The 12,208-nt window shown below is 40.6% G+C and overlaps 1 protein-coding gene across 1 annotated transcript; it reads right to left on the bottom strand.

Annotated features, from left to right (window-relative positions):
- Positions 1 to 2,361: 2,361 nt before the first annotated feature.
- On the bottom strand, positions 2,362 to 11,387 carry LOC124270505 (pyruvate dehydrogenase protein X component-like). Its single transcript, XM_046705523.1, is given in 12 exon segments — positions 2,362 to 3,830; positions 4,278 to 4,342; positions 4,652 to 4,810; positions 5,893 to 5,954; positions 6,198 to 6,273; positions 6,795 to 6,871; positions 6,874 to 6,992; positions 7,268 to 7,375; positions 8,504 to 8,721; positions 9,307 to 9,407; positions 9,788 to 9,865; positions 11,247 to 11,387. Coding segments are annotated over 12 exon segments (1,890 nt in total). The 5' UTR covers positions 11,371 to 11,387; the 3' UTR covers positions 2,362 to 3,127.
- Between the last annotated feature and the right edge of the window lie 821 nt (positions 11,388 to 12,208).

Here is a 12,208-nt window from a genome sequence, read left to right on the forward strand (position 1 = left end):
GTATTGAGGAGTGCGGAGTGCGGCGTCAAAGAAAGAACAAAACACACAGTCCAAAGAAATAACGCAGGGGATGAAAATCTGATGACGGGGGATATCTTGAGTGCTTTATATTACTAAGAACATTTCTGGAGATGAGTCAGGAAGTGTGTTGTGTATTAAATCAAGAATGTGTTCACAATGGCCGAGGAAATGTATGTAATAGTTGTAATGTCAGTACGTGCATTTACTATGTGCACGAGATAGAGAATGGCTGACTGGCTGAGTATGGTTTTACGCCGATTATAGCAATATTCCAGCAATATCACGGCGGGGGACACCAGAAATGGGCTTCACAACTTGTACCCATGTGGGGAATCGAACCCGGGCCTACGGCGTGACGAGCGAACGCTTTAACCACTAGGCTACCCCACCGCCCCAGAGAATGGAGGTTATTGCTTAATGTTGTTAAGATGAAAGCAAGTGTATGTATTCAAATATCAGAATTGCGAGGGAACGTTTGGACTACACGCTGTAAATAATCTTCATTCTTTTCCTTTCATTAACTTTGTGGGTTTGCAGTATATTTGGAGCAGGTTCAACGGAGCCGACTAAGGTGCTGAATTCGCTATGGGGAGTTACGTCCCTTTAGTGTGCCAGAAGCACATGTGGGCTCGTGGGTTCGTGTGAGTGAGTTTAGTATTACGTCGCCGTTAGCAATATTCCACCATTATCACGGCGAGGGACACCAGAAATGGGCTTCACACATTGTACCCAGGTGGGAAATAGAACCGGGTTTTCGGCGTGACGAGCGAACGCCTTAACCACTAGGCTACCCCACCGCTTCCTCGCGTGTTCGAAATAACTTTGCCGAATTGTATACACGTATAGGTTTGTCATAAACACATCTGTGATCGTGGTTTCACCAAAGCTGTGAACCTCGATAACCTGCATCACCTAGTGCGTATCTCACACAAAATATGTTAGACCAAACGTACGAATAACAAAACACTTTGCGGTTTTCATACGAGATCCACTGGAAACAAATCAGCTTCTAAAATATAGTCACTTGAACTTCGAATTGGTGGAAGCTACGCACTAAGATCGGCAATTAAGTACATTAGAGTATTGAGTATTAACGTCAAACTTGTCTAAAACTGTGAACTTCTCATAAGATCAGTGACGTGAGTGATGGGATGATCTTGTCCGTTGATTAAGATCGTACTCCGTAATGTTCCAAGGCTGCCCCGCGAACAGTCAGAGTGAGTGAGTGAGTTTAATTTTACGCCGCACTCAGCAATATTTCAGCTATATGGCGGTGGTCTGTAAATAATCGAGTCTGGACCAGACAATACAGTTATCAACAGCATGAGCATCGATCTGCGCAATTGACAACCGATGACATGTGTCAACCAAGTAAGTGAGCCTGACCACCCGATCCCGTTAGTCGCCTCTTACGACAAGCATTGGTTACTGAAGGCTCATTCTAACCCGGACCTTCACGGGTCGTTAACAGCCAGGATATTCTGGGGCTGAGATACTCCATGCTCACGAGACTGACCGCTGCGATTTAGTCCGCTTTCAAAGCTTTTAAGGCGAGGTGACGACGTGCATGTGTGTATATGCGTGTGGCTGATTGTACTACCCATGGTTTTATAGTGCTAACCCACCGAGATACCATGCCGCAGTGAAGCATGAATACTTCACTCAGACACATTACACTGACTCCGAGCCGACCAGTCCTTGTTGTACCCATTAATGCCTAGCGCCAGGCAGGGACCAACAAGTACCATATTTTAACGTCTTTTTGGTATGACGCGGCCGGGGATCGAGCCCGCGACCTTCCGATCTCCGGGCGCTCTAATCACTGCACCACGGACGCGGTTTCAAATCATGACGTACTGATCACTTGCGGCTTTCCTCACCAAAACCCTTATCAGAGGTGTCAACAAAGTAGTCCGACTTTTTTCGGAAGTTGCGGTGACTGAGCGGGTTAGGCGGCTGACTTTGTGTGTTGGCGATTAGGTGCCTGACTCCCGGATGGGGCTCAACTCAACAAAAATAGTAGAACCTGCACTTTACTAAGAAAGTGTAATCCCAAATATAACATATGTTCCATGACATACTGGCCTGGAATCTATATGGTGTTAAACTTGATGGATTTCCGTATATTCCATAACATATGGTGAACATATACATAAGGATGGTTCAGTTGGCTGACGTTCCGCACTTCGTCGTGCAGAGTTGCGTCCCCTTGGTGGGTGAATAATTTGACCTTGGTTCAACTCGCATGTACAAAATCACGGAAAACACCCAGTGTAGTTCTTCCCAAACCGGCGTTAAACTGAACACATTCATCCATGCATGTAGAGGAACAAGCTGTAGTCACATCTACAACCTTTATTTCATACCTCCATACACCAGGTCAACAGTGTACCCAGGAGGAACTCATGGGTTACCGTGCGTAGTAAACATTGAGAAATACCATCAGTTTCCACACAAATCTCAACAAAAGGCATACAGTTCAATTGATGTCAACAATACTTCATCAGATTTTCTAGAAATACTGTTGTTCGCACTTTCTCACACATGCAGTGAATGTTTGAATAAAAGGCACAACTCAAAATGTATACCCAACAGTAAAATTAAAAAGATACAAATACGTAGGTTTCAATGATAAAGGAGACTGTATTACCTATTTGTATCGGTCGAAATATAATTTATATTAGATAAATATATAATGTTTTGAGATGCTTACAAGACATTGTTTGCAGAGGTATTTAGTCCCCTTGATAAATAAAAACATCCACCCATGGATGGAACAGCATTTCCAAGTACAACAACATTAACTTCAAATAAATGCAAACTAAATTTTTAGTCGTGTTATATGTTTTACATATTTACTCCACCAGTATTATATTCAACAAATACACTAACCCAAACATCTGGGTATTTCTCACGCTAACATTCACAACAATAAAACAGAAACAAATTATAGCACTTTTTGTACTTTTCTCAACATTTTGAAATGCGAGACCTAGTAACAGATTCATGATGTCAATTTCAGACATCCACTCTCTCTCCAACTGTAGATGCAGGGCCGAAATACGAATGTATTCTAACTTCTCCAGAGGATGACCAGGAGTTGCAATCACCGTCTTTTTAATGGCTTTGTTTCGGTATGTGTTGGGCCGTGAAACTTACGGTTTAAAGAATACATTTGACAGTTGACTGACATTTGACAGACAGCAGTTGTCAAAATCATGCATAAACTAATAATGAAATTATGGATACCCCTTTTAAAAAACCTGGATCTGCCTTGCATTTGTGTACGGGTACAAGCAAGGTGGAACAGACGTTGAGATGCATCCTCTGTCTCCATGTACCCTACTCTCAACACTTTCACTATGAGAACCCTGAGAAGATGTTGCAGCATCAAGCCTTGTCTTTCAGTCATTAGTGTTCCATCACCTTCTGCAGGCTCTCTAGGAACAGTGCACCGGTAAGAACACCAATCTCTATCCAATGTTGCGTCTGCATCAGCCCTTTCTGTGACATAATCTCCTTGGCATTGCTTCATCAAAAACTTGCTCGGGACTTTGCCTGATAATTTAGATCCTGTGACCATAAAGCTAGGGTTCTCCATCACCTCACTGTACACTTCCAAAAACTGTGAAGCCTCAGTTTCGTCTAACACACGAGAGTCGTATGATAAGGTCACTGTCATGCGTGTCTGCGGTCGCCCATCGTCGCCTAGTGTGATGCGAGAAGTCCCTACCGCCATGATGGCAGACTGGGGAGGGTTAATGACGGCCGAGAACTCGCTGATTCCAAACATTCCAAGATTGGAGATGCTGTAAACAAAAATGTTTGTGAGGTTTAAAGAGTGAGTGAGTTAAAATATTAAATGTGACAAGGGGGTTTAAAGAAGTATTTGCAATATTCAGGATTTGTCAGGAGACACCATGATACACTTTGTACTATCACCAAACAATTTACCACAAGGCTACCCAACAGCCCATGAAGAAACGAGTATGAATCTGAGGAGGAAAAGTATGAAAATAAGGGAATATATAACGGAGTGAGTGAGTACACTGCTTTTAGCAATATTCCAGCAACATTACCGTGGTAGACACCAGAAATGGGCTTAACACACTGTACCCATCTGGTTGTGATATAAAGCAATTTAAATCAGGACTGTGTCTAAAGCTGACTTGGCTTCTTTTCTACAATTTAACAATTACATACACTAGGACTGAGCAAGTTTATTCAAAATCCATCAGACTGCATCAACCACTCACCTAAAACTTCCACCCTGGAATTCATGTAATTTGAGCTTTCCTTCTCGAGCTCGGCCTGCTAAATCCTGAAGAAGAAAACAACGAAAAACTGTTAATTTGGTACTTTAGTCTGAGTAGTGCCGGAAGCAGTACTTAAAATCTCCATAACTTGCATTAAGACATAGAAGAGTTCTCCCCCCTTGCAGTTTATTATGCACATAGATAACATGGGTCAACAATGTAAAGCACTTTGAAACATAATGGAATTTAGATCCTTATTTGATATGAAACTTTTGAAGTAGTTACTATGAAAATAATTAAAAACAACTGAATACATTCACATGGAATAAGAAATTAACACCAACCTAAAATTGATTTGCTGGGATGAAACCTACCCTGACTGTAGATGATATTTCGTCTACTCCCAGAGCTGATGCATTTTGAACAATTGGGGTAATGAGTCCATTGTCTGTTGCCACGGCAACAGATATGTCTACACTAGAAAGGAGTTGAGCACCATCGTTCTGCCATATAGAGTTCACTCTGGGGACACGCTGGAACAGATTGGTGCAAGTAATCCATTACTTGTGTTGTCATAAAGTTAAAACATGTCTTGAACTTAAGTCAGTCCTAATACCGAAACAGAATCTGCACATGAGTGAGTTTTGTGTTTGGTAGTCATGTTGCTTTATTTGCTTGTAAGAACAATTATACATCTTATTTACGAATGTGTCTTTTCTGCATGAACTCTGCCACAAGACAGTTCATATAAACAATGTCTGATTACTTTCTGGGCCACGTTCCATAAAGGGATGCTAGCACATATGTGACCTTAACTCCCATACTTCAACCCAGGATTACAATCATCATAGCACTTAGGTGACCTTAACTCCCATACTTCAACCCAGGATTACAATCGTAGCACTTATGTAACCTTAACTCCCATACTTCAACCCAGGATTACAATCATCGTAGCACTCATGTGACCTTAACTCCCATACTTCAACCCAGGATTACAATCATCGTAGCACTTAGGTGACCTTAACTCCCATACTTCAACAAAGGATTACAATCATCGTAGCACTTATGTGACCTTAACTCCCATACTTCAACCCAGGATTACAACCATCGTAGCACTTAGGTGACCTTAACTCCCATACTTCAACCCACGATTACAATCATCGTAGCACTTAGGTGACCTTAACTCCCATACTTCAACAAAGGATTACAATCATCATAGCACTTATGTGACCTTAACTCCCATACTTCAACCCAGGATTACAATCATCGTAGCACTTAGGTGACCTTAACTCCCGTACTTCAACACGGATTACAATTTACAATCATCGTAGCACTCATGTGACCTTAACTCCCATACTTCAACCCAGGATTACAATCATCGTAGCACTTATGTGACCTTAACTCCCATACTTCAACCCAGGATTACAATCATCGTAGCACTTATGTGACCTTAACTCCCATACTTCAACCCAGGATTACAATCATCGTAGCACTTAGGTGACCTTAACTCCCATACTTCAACCCAGGATTACAATCATCGTAGCACTTAGGTGACCTTAACTCCCATACTTCAACACAGGATTACAATCATCGTAGCACTAAGGTGTTTGATTACCTGCAGAGCAATACTAGCTGCCTTGATGATAAAATCATTTATCGAAACTTTAATGCCTTCATCTGAAACAAAAGTTGACATGAACAGACCTTATCACAAAATATAAACATCAACAGTTTTTAACAACAATATGTGTCTCCGTAGCAACTGTCTGTAAACTTCATTATAGAATACAACAGTTAAACATATCAAAGTTCCTTGCTGTTTATCAGTTTCACATCAAGTTCTTTTACAGGTTTTCTGGTCAACACATAAGAATACTACTGTGTTTAGAGCTACTGACTAAGCTATCTAGTATGACTTGCCTGCAAGTTGTTTCCGGAGTCGTGACACAGGCCCTATGTTCATGTCCATCGATGCATAGGAATGGGGGATTGTTGTCTGAAACAGGAAGACAACACAGTGATGATTATATGACAGGAAACTTGGAATTCATGGATCTGTTTCAGTAATGTATCACAAAACTTAGTATATTTCCTAGTGCTAGAAATTAACTGATACAAATATATTTCTTTGGGTTCAAGGCTGTGGGACCCATGTTACTTGTCATGTGACGAGGCATAAAAAAAAAAACAATCAGAGACAAGTGGTGTTCAGAATAGCTGTCAACAGTAAGTGAGTGAATTTAGCTTACGCCGCTTTTAGTAATATTCCAGAAAAATCACGGCAGGTGACACCAGAAATAGGCTTCACACATTGTACCCATGTGAGGAATCGATCCTGGGTCTTCAGCGTGACAAGCGAACGCTTTAACCACTAGGCTACCCCATCGCCCAGCTGTCTACAGAATTGATGCTATTTTGGTAAGTTAATGGTGATTAGCAACAGCATAAATCGCTGTAGATTTCACTGCGGACTTTTCATATTATTTATAGGCGTAACAATGTGACAACTCCACATACCTTAGATTCTGTGAGTCTCTTGGCGATAGTTTTCCTCATACTTGTGTTGGGGATGTCTGTGAAAGGCTCACCCTCCATGGGGGCAGGGCCTGGGGGGTGGGGGCAGCAGTGGCTGGGGTAGCTGATGATACTGGTGATGTGGTTGCCAATAGTTCCCTCTTAGGGAGGTTCTTGGACTTGATGTAGTTCAACACATCACTGCAAGAATTAACATATATATATGCCTCATGAAACCAATAAAAACATTCAAATTCAAATTCAATCAATGGCTGGAATGTAGAACGGGTTTTAAATGACGCAGAAATGAGCATCAAGGATTCACGAATGCATATAATAGACATTAAAAAGAAAAATAGTGCATTCCATGGTATACACAATAATTTTCAGTCTACCGAATACTGTTTCACTGTTTCTATAAAAATCTTGTCCAAGTGGCAATGCCTGGTCCTTAGCGTTCCTGTATATAATCTCACCCCTTGGTGACCCAGCTGTGTGGGCCGGTGCCAGTGACACTGGCTGGGCTGATTCCATACTCCTCCGCCAGCTTCCTCACAGATGGACCCACCCCAGCAGCATGGAGGCTGCAACAGACACTCCGTACAGTCAACCGCGTTACTCAGTAAAACATAGGGTCTCTGAATGGCATTTAAAAGTTATACACATATGGAAGAGAGTTTTATGGATGTCCTCATAATAGTGAGTATGGTTTTATGCTGCTTTTAGCAATATCCCAGCAACATTACGACGGGGAACACCAGAAATGGGCTTCACACATTGTAACCATGTAGGCAATCGAACCGTATGACGAGCAAACACTTTAACCATGAGGCTACCCCACTGTCCTCCTCTTAATAAAGAAGTTGACATAGAACTATCTTCCTTCAATGAAACATATATTCCATGCACAGTTTTAAAATTTACTTTATTACTGACGTAAAACTGAACTCACCAATATTCCAGCTATAAGATGGAGACATGTGTAATTGAAACAGGACAATACAATCTTGTGATGGATATTATACGTAATTATCCCTGTTGTGTGGGGTACAATGACATACAATGAACAAAGTCACCAAGTCTAGCCACCCTCTCAATTGAATCACTTTGTATGATCTGTGCTGGTTAGCTATTGTGACCCTGAATCCTGGTGTGGCCGACCATACGACTGGCATATCACTGTCCCAAATGCAGGGTTCAGGTTAATGACTTTTTACAGAACAAGTGACGTCATGGCCAAAAGATACCTATTAAAGCATTTGGAAACATTTTGTATTATTGTTGTAAGTAAATATATGAAAGACAAGTACATGATTGAACAAAATGGCTGTTACTTCAATGCATTGAGCTTTTTGCAAATCAACATAAAACACATACTTCTTATTTATAACACTTTTCACAAAGAAAAAGAAACAAAAACATACCAGCTGATACATATACTTATTGAACAAAGCGATAGAGTGAGTTTAGTTTTACGCCGCACTCAGCAATATTCCAGCTATATGGCAGCAGTCAATCCAGTGATCAACAGCATGAGCATCAATCTGCGCAATTGGGAACCGATGACATGTGTCAACCAAGTCAGCGAGCCTGACCACCCGATCCCGTTAGTCGCCTCTTACGACAAGCATGGGTTACTGAAGATCAATATTCTAACCTGACCTCCACGGGTTGAACAAAGCGATAGAAGAAGTAGGTGATAAGGCACTCACTCCTTGCTAGACACCTCCACTGACGCTGGTGTTGCTGCTGCAGCAGGTGGAGAAGCAGGGCTTGGTGTGCTGGGAGCCGGAGCCGGGGCAGCAGGAGTAGGTGGACCTGTGTCTGGGGCAGTGTGGGCGGGAATCTCCACATTCTGCCAGTCATCCCCCTCATCCACTATCACGGCGATCAGCGTCCCGATCTTTACATCAGCGGTGTTGTCTGGGACCTGCAGTTGTAGGAAAACTTGATAAGACTCAATGTACATTTCAAAAGTCAGTCTTACAGTTTCAGGTTGAGGAAGTGAATGAAATCCATTCAGTCTGTGAGTTATAAACCGGATGATACTAACCTGGTTTCTACTTCTGTAAGCATGGTAAGTAGTGAGTGTGTGTAAATAAACTTTTTCTCTTTGGGCAGTTGGGTAGAGTAGTGGATAAGCGTTTGAAGGCCTCAGTTCAATTCATCACATGGGTTTGGTTTGGTTTGTTGTTTTACACCACACTCAGCAATATTCCAGCTATATGGCAGCGGTCTGTACATAATCGAGTCTGGACCAGACAATCCAGTGATCAACAGCATGAGCATCAATCTACGTCTGATGGCGAACTGGGATCACGCCATTCGTGAACACTGCGATGATGTGTCAACCAAGATCACCTGATCTCGTTAGTTGCCTCTTACAACAAGCATGGGTTACTGAAGGCCAGTTCTAACCCGAATCTTCACGGGTCCCCACATAGGCACAATGTGTGAAGCCCATTCAGTGGTCTCCCTGACCGTGAAATTGCTTGAATATCACTCAACCACTCACCAGAATTTTGGCCAGGATGCCATCCTCCTCATTCTCCATGCTAACCACAGCCTTGTCTGTCTGGATATCACACAAGACGTCCCCCGGTCTCAGCGCATCACCTGCATCACAAGGAAACTGTTCCACACAACGCTCCACCAAGGTTCACACCAGTAATGCATGAATTCAAACACATGATGTTTACATTATATTACATCCCTTGCACAAGTCATATTATACACATGATTTTAACGACAATTCATTTGGACATGCATCATTTGTATGGTGAACACATGCTGAAAGAACCACTGTTTACAATCGCCAGAGTGAGTCTTAAATTCTTTATTTTACATTAGTAAGTGAAACACTAACAACAAATTACGTCTCAACTTTCCATAATTGCAGAGTTAAAATGCTCTCTACACTGTTGGGATGCAAGTTGACCATCTTACCATGGTTCCCAACATATTGGTCATGCAAATAAGTGACGTGTACTGTTTACCTTCTTTCTTTAACCATTTGACGATTGTGCCCTCTGACATTGTTGGAGACAGCGCTGGCATCAAGAGTTTCATTGCATCTACAAAATAAGAAAGGTTAAATGAAAACAAAGTTGAATGTACACCTAATGTAAAATATAAACAAACTCAAACATGTCAAGATCTGTGATTGGTCTTCACATACAATAGACAAAGTAATGGTCTATTCATTGACCATTTCTAAATTATATTTGAATCCCTGTTTTTGTTAGGAACTCATCTCATGCACAAGCATGTTCAGGGGTTCAAAACCCCATCGCCCGACGCAAGTCAGTTTTCACTTCGGGCAATCAAATAATGGTATCTTACTTGTCTGTGGGCTACTAGATAATTTCCACTTATGGTTTCAAACTGCAAATAAACTTGGATTTAACTTCATATCTGCTCAAAATGTAGCTATTAAATTTTGCAATGATAATAAAGTAGAGTTATCTTTCTTTGCTATTTATCACTTTTCAATAAATAGTCCAGTAAACATTAACATCAAATACCATGTTGATTTATTCTTTCATAATTATATCATCATGATTATGTCATAAATTCGGGGCAAGTGGAAAATTAGTCAGGACAAGTTACTTTCTTAAAGTCACTTGCCCTGTGGCAAGTGTTTTTAAATTCTTTTTGAACCCCTGATGTTAATAATTTTCTAGTGATGTGAAATACATCAATCTCTTTCAGATTAACTTTGAATTTTTCCTTCAAGTTACTGCTCAATAACTGATTGATATTTAGTTAGATTATTGATCTCTAAGATCAATATTAATAGCCAGCCCTAATTTTCATAACTATTTCAAGGGGATGCCAGACAGTAATAGAGGAGCAATGCATGGCCATGACTTAACAACGTAAAGTGTACAGACTTTATAGCCTTCCTTAGACTAACGCTTAGTCCCTGAACATATATAATATTGATAGTAACAAATAAGCCCATTTAAATTGAAAAGGAGCCCCTGTCAGGCCAGTGAGTTGGGAGATTCAGGCCTGGGGAAATTGTAGACTTGCTTCATTTAGGGCTTTAGCATTGCAGATAGGGCTTGACAGTTGGGAACATAATGTGGTTCAGGGACTGTGAGACAGACTAAACCTTCCTGTCTACTGATAAACAACTAATATAACCAGTAAAACAACTTGGCAGTGTTACGTTTCATTGCTTGATTTAGATCATTCAAAATTCACTTGATCTTCCAACTGACAGATGCAAATCCAGCTAGTTAATTGCGATATCACCACGAACTTACCCTGAAGACAATGCAATGTTGCATGAACTTGTCAAATCCAAAACGTTTAAGTAACAGCATGGTAATAACTGATACCTTTACTCAAGGACAGCAATATGACATTGACAGTACTTCAATTACAAACTCGACAGTGCATTGCTTTATTGGTCAGGATATTCTCCATATAGAAGATTTGGGTGCATACCATAATTTACTGTTTGGAGGTGGATCTGGCGTTGCAACAGATGCGGTAGCTGACGGTAAGATATACATTTGAAGGTGTTGACAACCCTAGAAAGGTTGCCAAACCTCAGAATGGCAGACGCCATTTTGCCGGTGCGCTGGGAGTCTCGCTACAAATCTCGTGTCATAGTGTTTGCATTATTTTCATTTTCAGTATCACACTTAGCACACACAGTTTTTTATGTGGCTAAACATATATCTAATGACAATTATCTATTATTGTAAGAAAAATGTAAGTTAATCTGGGATCCGTCTCTTTGTTGTATTTGAGCGCCTCTGTCGTGTTTCGAAACCATGGTTTTGGTAAATATTGTGACCACAGATCTACATTTATTTGCTGATTGTTCGGGTAAGTACAGATACCACTTCTTACTGAACATATAATTTATAAATGTAATGTATAATTAATAAATGTATACTTAATAAACAAATAATATATAAATAAGGTGTATAATATTAACGTGTTTGGTTACATTTAAGAATTGAATGTCAGTTTGTGTGTTTGCACTGAAAATGAACGATGTCAAAGCGGTGTTCAAACTCGTGTGAACGAGCGAGTTTACGAGCGAGTTCACGCGCAGTTTGAACAACGCTGACATCGTTCGATTTTCAGTCTACTAAATATTCAATTCTTATAATTCACACTTTGAAGTTTACACATACGTTTTCCACCCACTTGTAGATGATCATTGTTTAGTGTGTTTTAATACCTGTAAAATGTTGTAATGCCATTCGGTTCAAGAACGTACGTATTGCAGCGATGTTTGTATACACAGCGATTTTTCTTTTACACATGTATCCCAACCCTTGAAGAAATAGTTCTCAAAGTATTCGATCTTTAAAATATAACAACAAATTCGTTATGAGGGTTTGAAACTGCTTTAATAAGTATAATCAATAACAGTATCAAACAGAAACAAATAT

This window comes from Haliotis rubra, unplaced genomic scaffold, assembly GCF_003918875.1.
Source record: "Haliotis rubra isolate DU_JTF1 unplaced genomic scaffold, ASM391887v1 Scf152, whole genome shotgun sequence".
Lineage (NCBI taxonomy): Eukaryota > Metazoa > Mollusca > Gastropoda > Lepetellida > Haliotidae > Haliotis > Haliotis rubra.